Genomic DNA, 14,917 nt, shown 5'->3' with positions numbered 1-14,917 from the left:
CACATAAAAATAAATAAATAAAAGACGAAAAAGATATTGTATCTATCTACAGCTAATTTTTTTTTTTAAAAAAACGTCGAGTTACTATAAGAAAAGCAGATGACCAAGCAGGAATGTGCCTCTAATATGATAGAGTTGTAAATATTCAGACTCTCTTTTGAGGTACTTATTTAAAGTAGATTTCTTATCTTTTAGAGATAGAGCAAATATAGACCTTTATTTTAGAGATATACCCTGAATATTTACAGATGAACAGATTTGCTTTAAAGTAATCCAGAGGAGATTCAGAGAGTAGGTAAGGTATAGGTCAGGGGTTGACAGACTTTTTCCATAAAGAGCTGGATAGTAAATATTTTAGGCTTTATGGGCTGCACAGTCTCTGTGGAGATTACTCAAGTCACTGTCTTAGCACAAATGCAGCCATAGACTGTTTTGAATGAATGAGCCTTGCTGTTCTAATAGAACTGTATTCACAAAAATAGCCTGTGGGTTACACTTTGCTGACTCCTTGTCTGGGTGAGATAAGATTGGGTGTATTGGTAATTGTTCAGTTGGATGATGGTCCATTGGAGTTTACTGTACCTTAGTTACTACTGTCAAGTATGTTTGAAATATATCATAATAAAAAGCTCAAACAAGTTAATACAAAGGTAACTTAATACAAAGAAAAGACTCATCATTGACATATTTATATTCACTCATTAAAAACTATTTCATCTCTTTCTGCTGAAATTATTTCCCGTGATAGCTTCACTACAGTCTTCAGTGCAACAGTATGAAGAAAAAAACACCAAAATCAAGCAGTTACTTGTGAAAACAAAAAAGGAACTAGCAGATTCAAAGCAGGCAGTATGTTAATTTATTCATTTTGCATTTTAATATGTATTCATGGTTTATTAATAATTTTATTTTTTAATTTAACCAAGATTCTCATTCTGTAGGAAACTGATCATTTAATACTTCAAGCATCATTAAAGGGTGAGCTGGAAGCCAGTCAACAGCAAGTGGAAGTCTACAAAGTAAGTTTCCTTGTACTTTTTAAGATTTAAAAAAAAAAAAAAAAAAAAAAAAAAAAAATCCATATTGAAATGAGTTATTTTCTAGGGATTTTATTTATCCTGTAAGGAATTACCTTCTAAGGATATTGAAAAGGATTTCTCAACATTTTGAGGAAGTAGAAGCAGTAAATCAGGTAGTATAAAACCATAGTTCAGGCCAGATTATTTTCATGCATTTGAAGAATATAGTTCATAATAAAATAAATGAAGAACATAGTTCATAATAAAATAAATATAGCCTCAAACCTCATCTGAATCCTCTGAATGATGTTGCATTGACACAAAGCAATTCATGAAATAGTTTCATATATTTGTTTAAAATATATTTGTGTGTGTGGGTGTATAAAATGTTTTGAGGTGTTAAATATGCAATCTGGTATTTGGGGGATTGATTTCTTGATTAATGTTGGTTTAAGAAAAAGTAAATCACCTTAGCATAATAAATAGTCTTTTCATATTGCTTTACTTTTTTAATAATAATAAATTATACCTAAATTTTTTTCACTACTTAATTCTATCATTTATATATACTTATCTCAAAGTTCATGTTTTAAGGAAAATATCTTTAACCAGTGAAGATATGAATCACCAGAGCTAAGCTTAAAACTTTTACCTTTTAGATTCAACTCGCAGAAATAACATCTGAGAAACACAAACTTCATGAGCACCTGAAGACCTCTGCAGAGCAGCACCAACGCACAGTGAGTGCGTACCAGCAGAGAGTGGCTGCACTGCAGGAAGAGAGCCGTGCTGCACAGGTGTGTCCTTCATAACAGAAGCCTCTTCCCAAGGGGATTTTATTAACTGCTAGTGAGCAGTTTACTCAGGGCTGTGATCTCCTTTTCATTGTTTTGCAGTTAAGGGCACTTAACTAAATGAGCTCTTGGTCTGGCTCAGCCTACTCTACCCCAAAGTGCATCCTCACCTTAAGAATCATTTGAATAGCAATTTTTGCTAAAAAGAAAAATGTGAACACATATTGTTTCCATTTAAATCTTGTTGTGTAATTTATGTATGAAAGAAAATCACTTATTTGTAAAACCTTTTTATTTTAAAAGTATTATGAATCTGAGGACTTACAAGTTATAAAATGACATTCTAATAGAGTGTTCATAGGAACCTTTTTGTCTTCAACATACAAAACAATTAGAAATGATACAGTAATTTTATAGAGGTACAGCTCTTATATAAATGATCTTGCAGTAGTGTTGTGGAAATTTACCAATCACTTCAGTGGATGACATAGAATTTAACGTATAAGTAAAAAAAAACTTTATAAAATTACAAAAGCAAATAGTGTATTGCAAAGTTTATGGGTAGTCAATAAATCTAAGAATTTCTTGTTAGACAAAATTATATCCTTGAAAGGCTTTAAAAAAGTGTAAGACCAACAGAAGAGTACTTTTTATGAAGTTAATTGAGGCTAAAATGAATCTTAGCTATTCATTTTCAAAAACAAATTTTCATCTTAGTTTGTTAACCTAGAAGAAAATGGGATCATGTTATTTTTTTGGGGGGGGAATCATGTTATAATAGAAAATGTTTTCTTTTAAATATCATAGGCAGAACAAGCTGCTATAAATTCTGAATTTGAGAGCTACAAAGTCAGAGTTCACAACGTTCTAAAACAACAGAAAAACAAATCTGTGTCTCAGGCTGAAAGTGAAGGAGCTAAACAAGAAAGGTAAAGTCTTTAAAAAAAAACATGAAACACAGGTTCTTCACCAAGTAGGTTGAAAATCGCATTTTGATTTCTTTCAACTATAGAATTTTATATATATTATTACTGTAAGGTCAGGGACCGGTGACCAAAAGCAGGCAGATTAAAAGGCTGCTGAACAAGGCTTTATTGAGTTTTGTTCCCAGGCAAGACCCTCCAGTCCAACAGAGCAGGTCCAGAGGACTCAGCCGGATTGGAATTTTTATTGGGTTTAGGGTAGGAAGGGAGGGCTTGGGACAGGAAAGGGAGGTTTTTAGAGTTCCTTGTCCTACTGGGTTGGTCGGGGGAGCTTGCAGAGATCCAGGATTGGTCAGGAGACCTGGCTGATTGACAGGTGGTTCTGTCGACACCTGATTGGTGGTTCTTTTGCATGTGTTGGTCGCCTGGTCCTTTGTTCCCTTAGCCACCTCAAACCAACCTAACAATTACTAACAAACATTTGGCATCACTTTGACTAAAATTTGATCTTCTCTTAATAGAGGTTGAATGTAGTAGTTCAGTTCATTCCAAGAAACTCATACATGCAATAGAAATTGATTTCAGTTCATGATCCCTTCCTTTTCCCTCCCCCTTTCCCTCTCATCCTCCCTCCCTTTTCTCATTCTCCTTCTCTACTCTACTTGACTTCCTTTTGCTAGTCTATTAATTTATATTTGATTAAGTTTTTGGGGGGAGGTACCAGGGATTGAACTCAGGAGTACTCAACCACTGAGCCACATCCCCAGCCCTATTTTGTATTTTATTTAGAGACAGGGTCTCATTGAATTGCTTAGTGCCTCACTTTTGCTGAAGCTGGCTTTGAACTTGCAATCCTCTTGCCTCAACCTCAGCCCTCTGAGCCACTGGGATTACAGGTGTGCACTACCTCATCTGGCTTGATTGGTTCTTTTTTTTTTTTTTTTTTTTGGTGCTGGGGATTGAAACTTGCCAACTAAGCTATAGCCCTAGCTCTTGATTGGTTCTTTGTATAGTCCTATCTTTCCCTCTTCCTTTCTTTTATTTTACTGTAGCTTCCACATCTGAGACAAAACATTCAACCTTTGAGTTTCTGAGTTTGGCCTGTTTCACTTAACATGATATTCTCCATTTCCATCCATTTATCAGCAAATGCCTAATTTCATTCTTTTTATGGCTCAGTAAAACTCCATTGTGTATATAAACCATAATTTCTTAATCCCATCTACCGAGAGGCATCTGGGTTGATTCCATAGTTAGCTAATATGAATTGTACTGCTGTAAACACTGAGAGATATATTCATATCTCTGCACTATGCTAAGTTTAAAGAGCTTTGGGGAAAATAGCAGAGAGTGGGATAGCTGGGTCACATATGGTGGTTCCATCCCTAGTTTACTGAGGAGTCTCCATACTGTTTTCCAGAGTGGTTGTGCTAGTCTGCATTCCCACCAACAATGCACAAGTGGTTCTTTTTCCCCAGAACTTCACCAGCATGTGGTGTTGACATTCTTGACCATTGCCATTCTGACTAGAAGGAGATGAAATCTTAGTGTAGTTTTGATTTGCATTTTCCTGATTGCTAGAGATGTTAGAACATATATTTTTCATATATTTGTTGGCCATTTGTGTTTCTTCTTTTGAGACGTTTCTATTTAGTTCTTTTGTCTATTTATTGATTGAGTTATTTGTTTTGAGTTTTTATTATGTTAAGTTTTTTGAGTTCTTTGTATATTCTAGATATTAATCTCCTGTAGGGGAGGAGTAGCTGGCAAAGATTTTCTTCCATTCTGTAGGTTCTTTCTTCATGTTCTTAATTCATTTACTTTGCTGTGCAGAAACTTTTTAGTTTGATAGCGTTCCACTTTGTATTATTTATTGCACTTTGGAGGTCTTATTAACAAAGTTGGTGCCTGCACCAATATGATGGAGTATTGACCCTATGTTTTCTTCTAGTTGTAAAGTTTCTGGTCTAATTCCTAAGTCTTTGATCCATTTTGATTTGAGTTTTGTGCAAGGTGAGGGGGTGGGTGTGTAATTTTATGTTTCTACATATTGCTGTATAGTTTTCCGAGCACCGTTTGTTAAAAAAGGTTGCCTTTTCTCCAAGATATAATTTTGATGCCTTAGAAAAAAGTGTCACCATTTTCAAGAGCCATTTTTGAGCATGCCTGAAGATTGGGTTCCAACCATTTGAATGTAAATGTTTTACATTTTTTCTACTTTCTTATACAGTCATTATTTTTTTAAAAAATGAAATGAATAGGACTGGGGTTGTAGCTCACTAATAGAACACTTGCCTTACACATATGAGGCACTGGGTTCAGTCCTCAGCACCACATAAAAATAAATCAATAAAATAAAGGTATTGTGTCCATCTACAAAAAAGAAATCTTTTTTTTAAAGAAATGAATAGAGGGGCTGAGGATGTGGCTCAAGCGGTAGCGTGCTCGCCTGGCATGCATGCGTCCCAGGTTCGATCCTCAGCACCACATACAAACAAAGATGTTGTGTCCGCTGAAAACTAAAAAAAAAAATAAAAAATTAAAATTAAAATTCTCTCTCTCTCTCTCTCTCTCTCTCTCTCTCAAAAAAAAAAAAAAAGAAATGAATAGAATATTGTGTGGATCGTGTCAAAATTATGGATTTTAAATATTTGTTTTCATCTAAATTTTATTCTAACTCTAAAAAGACCTGCTTTTCTTCAGGTCTTGTCTTTCGCTGTAGCTTGGTCTAAATATAGTTCTCATAATGGTTAATATAGAACTATGTAGGTTATTTTTTAACTAATGGCATAATTCATAACATAAATAAGCTATTTTGATGCTATTTAATGTCCTATTCCACTGTATAAATTTTTAAAATTCAGAGACTTCTTATTTGTAAATTTATAGCACCTGAGGTTTAAAATCTAACATCTTTTTTTATTATATCTAATCCTGTTCTTTGAATCCTTACAATAATTATATTTGCTTTAGAATCATTCATAATAATGAGTATAACATGGAAAGATTAAATGATTAAAATATATTGGAAACCACAAAAGGGAGTTTCACTCCTTTCATGTTTTATAACTATTTATTTCTATTTTAGGGAACACATGGAAATGTTAATTGATCAACTGAAAATCAAATTACAAGAAAGCCAAAGTAACTTACAGATTAATGTAGCTGAACTTCAGACATTGCAGTCTGAGCATGATACTCTTCTGGAGAGGCACAACAGGATGCTTCAGGAAACAGTGTCCAAAGAGGCGGAACTTCGAGAAAAGTAAGATTGCTAGTAGCGCTAATGCTATTTGTAGCAGTCAGCAGTGTTTCTTTGTTAGAACTACTAATATGTTGCTCCTTGGAATAACTACAGATTTAAAAATAAGTAGACATTTCTAAAGGCTTAATAACTTTGTTTCATTTACCATAAAGCCTCCCTCTTTGGATTGTTTTTTTATTTGTCATTTTTAGAATATTAGTGTTATTAAAAAGAGTTACTAGTATATAGTTGGTACCACCAAAACCCTGTCTCAAAATTTTTTTAAAAAATATAAAGGTCTGGGGACATAGCTCAGTAGTAAAGTGCCCTTGGGTTCAATTCCCAGTACCACCAAAAAAAGAGGAAGGATTATATATATTATATAGAATATTGCATGGATTATATCAAAATTATAATATGTATATATATATGCATACATGTGTATGTATATATGTGTGTGTGTGTGTGTGTATACTGTTAACACAAAAGACAATGCCTCAGAAGAAAGAAAATGCTACTTTCCACCCCAAGTGTCAAATTATAAGCATTTTTCTTCATTTCCAAAGGAAAACATTTAAACAGCTTCTAACTAAAAAATAAAATGCAGCTCATCTTTGCAACTCTATTTTCAACTTATCATATCTTGTTAATCATTACAATATTTTATTAGACTTCAGGAATATAGTCAGAATAAATAGTTTATTGCAAAGAAGAACTTTTGACCTCCTATAATAGGAAGTTGGTGGTAATATTTGTTGTATCTTAGGGCACTGAGAAAGAGTTCTTCTTTGAGTGTCTTTCCTGAAGGGTTTTAGGGTACTTTACCTGCCAAAATTATGTTTATAGTATATACATCTTGTGCTAACCTGAAAAAGGAAAGGAAGTGATTTCTTGGCTTACACTTTTTTTTTAACATGTAATTTATATGTTAATCACGTAAACCAAAAGTTTCAGAGAAGATCTACCAACATTCTAACTACTATCAGCAGGGTTCCCATTAGATTAGCTTATAAATAATTACATTTACTTGATATTTACATCAGAAATTTTCAGCATTTTTTCTTTACTATAGAAAAGTTATTGCAAAAGCATTGCTAGCCAGGTACAGTGGCACATACCTGTAATCCTAGCGACTCAAGAGGCTGATACAGGAGGATTGCAAATTTGAGGCTAGAGTTGGTAACTTAGTGAAACTCTGTCTCAAAATAACAAATAAAAATATATGGGGGTATAGCTCAGTGGTAAAATACCCCTAAATTCAATCCCCTGAATCTCTAATACCACCACAAAAAAAAAAAAAAAAAATGTGTGTGTGTGTGTGTGTATAAGTGTGTATGTATATATATGTATATAATACACGTGTGTGTGTATGTGTATCCAGTATTGCTAACACAAAGGACAATTAATAATTGATGCTTCTAAAGATTTAATCATCCATTGAATATTTTGAGTAGCTACTATGTATTCTTTTAAATACTAAAAATTGGCCTTCCTCCTTCAAAAATACTTTCTTTGATGGTCTCTGTTATTTAAATGTTTGAATATTTATACTTTTTCTATATGAAATTATAAAAACAGCTCCAGAGGAATGTGTTAATTATGCTAGCCTGTTACATACATTATCCAGAGAGCCCAAGTAATGTAACATCCCAGTAACAAATGGGATAGCAAAGTGAACTTTCACTAGCATTTTCATCCCAATTCCATATGAAAGGGGTTTGCTCATCTAGTTTTCACATGGGTAAATTCAGAAGTGTCATTGATACGCCTGAAAGCTGGAAGCCTTGCCTGGCTCTTAAGTGTTTCTTTATTCTCTTAGAAAGTTGTGACTTCCTAACAATTCTTCCTTAACTTTCTTGTGCCCCTGGTTTCAATCCTAATACCAAAGAAACAAAAAACTCAAAAGGAAAAAATTTTTTAACCAAAACCAAACATATAAAACTTTAAAACTACAAGTAAATCATTAAAAGTAGTTATTCCCAAAGTGTAAGGTCTACTAACTAGTGTCATGCTGATTACATGAAAAAACTGCTAAAAGTTGGCAATTCCTAGAGCTATGGCTGGAGCAATTCCTAGAGCTATGGCTTCTCTCCCTTCCCCCGCCCTTTCCCCTCACAGCCTCGTATATGTGATTTCGTATAACAATGAGGGTTTCCTTCCGTTTCCATGCAATTTCCCTTCTCTCTCCCTTTCCCTCCCATCACTTGTCTCAGTTTAATGTTAATATTTTCCTCATGCTCTTTCCCTCTGTTCAGTTCTTAGTTGCTCTCCTTAAATCAAAGAAGACATTTGGCATTTGTTTTTTAAGGATTGGCTAGTTCACTTAGCATAATCTGCTCTAATGCCATCCATTTCCCTGCAAATTCCATGATTTTGTCATTTTTTAGTGCTGCATAATACTCCATTGTGTATAGATGCCACATTTTTTTTATCCATTCATCTATTGAAGGGCATCTAGGTTGGTTCCACAGTCTGGCTATTGTGAATTGTGCTGCTGTGATCGTTGATGTGGCAGTATCCCTATAGCATGCTCTTTTAAGGTCCTCAGGGAATAGTCCGAGGAGGGCGATAGCTGGGTCAAATGGTGGTTCCATTCCCAGCTTTCCCAGGAATCTCCATACTGTAAAAGCATAATTTTAGGGCTGGGGTTGTGGCTCATTGGTAGATTGCTTGTCTTGCATGCGTGGGGCACTGGGTTCAGTCCTCAGCACCACATAAATAAATAAAATAAAGGCATTGTGCCCATATTCAACTAAAAAAATTATGTCTTTAAAGAAAATATTATTTTAATAAAGATGTTATATAAGCTAGGAAGATGTTGAGGATGATGATAGGCATTTTGGTAATTATGATAGTGTATGTTATACCCTAAATATAGTCCTAATTTGTGATGAACCATTAAGAAATTTCCTTGCCTAAATCACACAACAGAGTCCCTGAACCAAGGCTCTGTATCTGAACTGTAGAACACAAAAAAAGACTTCTAACTAGAGGACAGCTAGTCATCTAGATTTTAACACAGCAGTACATTATAGATGTATAGGCGACAAGTTGGTTCATATATACACTTATTAGATGTCCCCAGGATTCTTTTGCAGAACCCAGTTGAGAAAGGCTGAGTCAATATATGAATTAAGTTCCTTTCACTCTTCAGGTTATGTTCAGTACAATCTGAGAACCTGATGCTGAAGTCCGAACATGCTCAGACGGTAAGTCAGCTAACATCCCAGAACGAGGTCCTCCGCAACAGCTTCAGAGATCAAGTGCGACATTTGCAAGAAGAGCACAGAAAGACAATGGAGACTTTACAGCAGCAGCTCTCTAAAGTGGAAGCTCAACTCTTCCAGCTCAAGAGTGAACCCACCACAAGAAGTATGTATGTACCCATGGAAGTACTAGTTGTTCGTGTTTTTCACATATTGATGTCACTTGAATACACACATTGTTCACAAATTCACAAGAAAGTCAGAATTTACTAGATGGCAACCAGTATCAGTTCTGTGATAAAAATTTTGAATTTCTGCTTACTAAGAACCTTTTTTAACCATTTGAACCCTTCTGGATTATACTTAGAGCAGCCTGTGTTACCTCTTAAAATTCTGATTCTCATGAATTTATTGTCTTCCATGTAAATGAGTATTTCTTTTTCTCTGACTCAAGACATACTTATTGTAATGAGAAATACTCTAACTCTAGTATTCATCACTGGATACTTTATGTTCTCCATTGTAGATCATCAAAATATATCAAATTTTCCTAAAACCATTAAGAGATAGAGCAAGGAGCGAAGCAGCACTGACTCGTAGAATTGTTGGCCAGTACAGTGCTTTCCCTTTCTAATTTTTAATTCATTGGAGTCTTAATTCAGCTATACCCAACATCTTGCATTCCCCCAGGAAGAATTGGGAAATTGTCAACCATCTTAATGCTATGCTTTAGTCATAATTTTATTATGTTTGTTTCACACAGATAATGTTGTCAATGGAACATAGCAGCTACAGGTCACTTGTCAGTGTCAGAAAACAATTTCAGAGACTTTTGACATGTACTAAGAGTCAAAATAGGAAGTAATCAGCCAGGGAAAAATAAGTCTCACAAGAGGTTGTATTCTAGGAATGAACAGTGGAAATAAGCAGTTGGTGAAATATCAGAACCCCAGGAAAATGCTTCAGAAAGGGCAGAGAGCCAACTTAGGGTTGAAAGAACAGTAGAGGCAACTTCATGGGACCAAAAAAAAAAAAAATCCTGCATTAGAATTTGGTCTCTAACAACCATGATACCTTGGATGAAGTCATTAAAGTTCTCTGTACTTCAGATTTCTTAGACTCAATAAAGTAATGTATTTTGAAACTATATTATGAACATGACAGTTCTGTACATTGTTCATTATCAGCATCATCAAGATCGGCTGCCCAGCAGACTGCAGCAGTGTTTTGTGTTAGAAAGAATGCAGTGACGAGAAATACCTAACCCACAAAAATAGGTAGAATTTTTACCAAAATTTAGTAACCGTTTAGCCCTCTCCCATAAATTAATGAACATAAGTAGTACAACATTATGATCTTTGTCTTATCCAACAGTTTATCATAGCTAGATGGTAGCAATTAATAGCTCTGCTCAAATGACTAAAATGTTTAGGCTAGGGATATAGCTCAGTTGTAGAGTGTTTGCCTTACATGTAAAAGCGGCAGTACCACCAAAAAAAAAAAAAAAAAAAAAAATGTCTAAAATGTTTAAAAATTCAGTGACTATTGTTCAGACTTGTTTTAGCACTTCTCTTAAGTTCCTTTGCCATTCCCAGAATCGTTTTATTTTAATAGAGTATCTTTGTTAAAAGCAGAATCCATCAGTTTTGAACAATCTCATACCCTTTAAAAAAATATATATTTAATAGGCCCAGCTTCTTCCCACCAACCTTTGAAGAACCTTCGAGAAAGGAGAAACACAGACTTACCCCTTCTAGATATGCACACTGTAACCCGAGAAGAGGGAGAAGGAATGGAAACAACTGATACCGAGTCTGCATCTTCTGCCAGCACATACACACAGTCTTTAGAGCAGCTTCTTAATTCTCCTGAAACTAAACTTGGTATGTTACACTGTCTAAATATTTCTCTTATTCAATTTTACTATCTTTTGAATTAATATTACTCTAAATTTTACAGCCTTTTGAGCCACTTTCCAATAAAATGCCTTTCAATATTCTGCTACTTATTCAAATGAAAACTTTCCTGCAGTGTGAAACAGATGTCTTTTTAAAATAAAATGCTAGTTCTACCCTACGCTTGAGCCAGAAATATATGATTGAAAGTCCTTTAGTGGTATTAGCAAGTAAATAAACTAATCTCTTACCCTTTGAAAACATTGACAATTTCAGTTTTTCTTCTTGATGAAGTAGTGCTAAATTTGCTCTAGTAAATGTAGTTTTGGTATATTTTGTTCTTATCTGTAATGAATGTTACTATTCATAATTTAGGAGGGAATATATCATCTTTCTGAAGTTTTGAAACCACCTAGAATAAGAGCCATTTGTATCCATGGTCATTGACCATATGGGTGAAAAGTGCAAGTTATGGTTCCCTTAGGTAGAATCAGTAGTTGTGACAAGGAATGATCTGATGTTGTAGTGGCAGACTCCAGAATGAGACTTGGCTTTGTGATTTTTGTCAAAATTACTTGTCAATCCTGAGCCAGATCCCTTATCTATAAAAATTTGCATAATGATACCTCTCCTACCTCATAGAAGATTCTTATGGAGATTCCTGATATAAATGAACTGTAAATGTTAAAGCTTTCCTCATTCATAAGTGAAATAATGTAAGCTCATGGAACATTAATAGATGGAAAGAAGGTGCATACTGAAATCGATAAAATGATTTAGCTTAGTGATAGAGTGCTTGCCAGCATGTGTAATGCCTTGGGTTGAGTCCCCAGCACCACAAAAAAAAAAAAAAAAAAAAAATCCAAAAACACAAGCTCTGACAGAATTTAGAATTAAGGCTCACAGGGCTTGTATTCCTTTTTAAACTATATGCATTACAACACAGATTCTGTCTTATTTGTGTTATTCAGCATGTAACCTTTGCATTGGGGTATGTTGAATGAATGGCAAACAAAGCTGACTTACATAATAGTGCAGAGTTCTTACTTATTTATATACTTTATATATAAATGTTTTTCTTTTTTTTTTTAAGGAGAGAATTTTTTTAATATTCATTTTTCGGTTTTCGGTGGACACAACATCTTTATTTTACGTGGTGTTGAAGATCAAACCCAGCGCCCCGCGCATGCCAGGCAAGCGCGTTACCGCTTGAGCCACCTCCCCAGCCCCTAAATGTTTTTCTTATTTAGAATCTTTATCTTTAATCCCTGGTGTGAAAATTAATTCTTAGAACAACATCTTGCAGAACCTCCTGTATGGCATGCTGAATTTACCAAAGAAGAATTGGTTCAGAAGCTCAGCTCTACCACAAAAAGCGCAGATCACTTAAATGGCCTGCTTCGGGAAACAGAAGCAACCAATGCCATTCTTATGGAGCAAATAAAGGTGAGGTAATAAAAATCTGACCACCATGAAAATGCTCTGCACCAATTTGATTGTCTGACCCTCTACACATACCCAGACATATCTGTAACATCTTAATCATTCCCTATATTAGATTCCTGATGGGAAGAAATATTATTGTTTTTATGTCTACTATATACACTTTTATATATATATATATATATATATATATATATATATATATATATATATATATATATATATATTTTAGTTGTTGATGGACCTTTATTTATTTGTATGTGGTGCTGAGAATCAACCCAGTGCCTCACACATACTAGGCAAGCACACTACCACTGAGCCACAACCCCAGCCCCTATATACACTCTTAATTCCTACTTTTTCTAAGAAATTATAATAGATTTAGAAATTGGAGTGATATTTATAAGTTCCACATATGCTTAAGTAAAACTTAATAAGCATGGGTCCTTCAATTCTAAACAATGGAGCACTTCTAACTCAAATTATTCACCTGATGTTTGTGCACTGAACTTACTTAGCACAGTTGGTAGGCAGAGATAGCAAAGTGGCATAGGAAGTTTTTTCTCTTTAAAGTCAACCTGAAATATCCAGAAATGTTTCAGAGCAGTTAAATATTGCTTAAATGATATATTTCCACCCTGGCTCATTGATAAATCACCTCCAAGAATAAACTCATGGTACTTGTTGAACCGTGTTCAAAACCCAGGTCCTGAACTTTACATGTATATTGTCTTAGTTAACTCTCACAGTCCCTGGAAACGAGGAGAAAAAAACGAAGCTGGTAAATGGTGGGGCAAAATTCTAACTGCTGCGTGAGAAATACATGCTTCTGATTCTGCATGTTGTTGCTCCAGATAGATCTGCCCTGCCTCTGTGTAGGGTCACCACCTATCCTTGTCAGATTATTATTTTTTTTTAAGAGAGAGAGAGAGAGAGAAAATTTTTTAATATTTATTTCCTTTAGTTTTCAGTGGACACAACATCTTTGTTTGTATGTGGTGCTGAGGATCAAACCCGGGCCACACGCATGCCAGGCGAGTGCGCTACCGCTTGAGCCACATCCCCAGCCCAGATTATTATTTTTTTAATGTTGAATTATTTACTTTTACGTGTATATATGATATTCCATTACTAAATACCTCAATATTTACCTACCTAAAACATTTTTTCGTCTATCAAAACATCATTATATCTCACAAATCATTGACTAGCCCAATAAACCTAAGTGACGTATTTAAATGTTGTATTTCCACAGATTTACACTTGCATGATTTCTTGGACTCTCTGATCACTTTTTTAAATGACCCTGGATTTTAGGACAGAGTTAACTGACTTTCTGGACTAACCTAAAATTATAAAATACTGTATAACAAAAACTACAGCTTTGTTTAAACCTAGAAATCATCCTCAAAGATTTTTAATTTCCTACTACCTTTTTTGTATCATTCTTGACCTCATTTTTCTGGTAGTAGTTAAGATGTCTTAAGCTCCTGAATGTTCACATTATCCTGAATTTGACTTTTGTTTTGGTCAAGTGCTGTTCACTGTGAACATAACATCTTACCTGCCTAAGCTCTGTGAGCAAGGCAAGGGCATAAGGTTAGTAGAAGTTGTGAATGTTTACTTCAGTGCCTGTTTTCAAACTTGCTTACCTTCCTCAGCTCATGTTCTACAGAGAGTAGAAGGTGATGAGGGCATCATAGTACTAGCTTATGTCTGCAGTTGTTCATTTTATAGATTTCCCATTAGTCCTCCAGTTTTCAGCCCCCATTTCCAGGATACCCTGTGCTTCCAAGGCAGGAACTTCTCAGTGTTTACACAGGATGCATCCCCTCCTCTAGTTAGTGGTACTTGGGAAGCCACTGGACTGAGTCACTTTGACTCCTTTATCTGCTTCCCATCTTCTTGGAATTTTTTTTATAAATCTCATTTATTCTTTTTTCCTCTCCCAGTGCTTTCTTTATTGTCACATGGAGACAGATGTTCAGGGAAAAGAAAAATGCATGTGTTTAGTCTGCCATATTTGACCAGAAACCGGTAAAACCTATTTTTAACTCATTTCTCTAACAGCTCCTCAAAAGTGAAATAAGAAGATTGGAAAGAAATCAAGAGAGAGAAAAGTCTGTTGCTAACCTGGAGTACTTGAAGAATGTCTTGTTGCAGTTCATTTTCCTGAAACCAGGTAGTGAAAGAGAGAGGCTTCTTCCTGTTATAGATACAATGTTGCAACTCAGCCCAGAAGAAAAGGGAAAACTTGCTACAATTGCTCAAGGTATGTGACAGGAGCCTCCACTTCTGTTTATAACTTACACTAAACATTGGCCTATAGTTAACAATTTATGTGCCTACACATATTTCATGATACTATACTTTTTGAAATTGTAGCTATTAAA

The 14,917-nt window shown here is 34.8% G+C and overlaps 1 protein-coding gene across 2 annotated transcripts in view; it reads left to right on the top strand.

Annotated features, from left to right (window-relative positions):
* The window catches only part of Gcc2 (GRIP and coiled-coil domain containing 2), a 48,775-nt gene that overhangs the window by 22,741 nt on the left and 11,117 nt on the right, over positions 1–14,917 (top strand). For both annotated transcript variants that reach the window (XM_076832734.2, XM_076832735.2), the window contains 9 exons: positions 749–849; positions 942–1,019; positions 1,679–1,816; positions 2,621–2,742; positions 5,825–6,001; positions 9,135–9,352; positions 10,875–11,069; positions 12,388–12,527; positions 14,595–14,796. In XM_076832734.2, coding sequence (XP_076688849.2) covers positions 749–849; positions 942–1,019; positions 1,679–1,816; positions 2,621–2,742; positions 5,825–6,001; positions 9,135–9,352; positions 10,875–11,069; positions 12,388–12,527; positions 14,595–14,796 — 1,371 coding nt within the window. The remainder of the gene's footprint in view (positions 1–748; positions 850–941; positions 1,020–1,678; positions 1,817–2,620; positions 2,743–5,824; positions 6,002–9,134; positions 9,353–10,874; positions 11,070–12,387; positions 12,528–14,594; positions 14,797–14,917) is intronic.

This window comes from Callospermophilus lateralis, chromosome 14 (assembly GCF_048772815.1).
Source record: "Callospermophilus lateralis isolate mCalLat2 chromosome 14, mCalLat2.hap1, whole genome shotgun sequence".
Lineage (NCBI taxonomy): Eukaryota > Metazoa > Chordata > Mammalia > Rodentia > Sciuridae > Callospermophilus > Callospermophilus lateralis.
The sequence above is the reverse complement of the archived record's forward strand: the minus strand, read 5'-3'. Positions and strand labels throughout refer to the sequence as shown.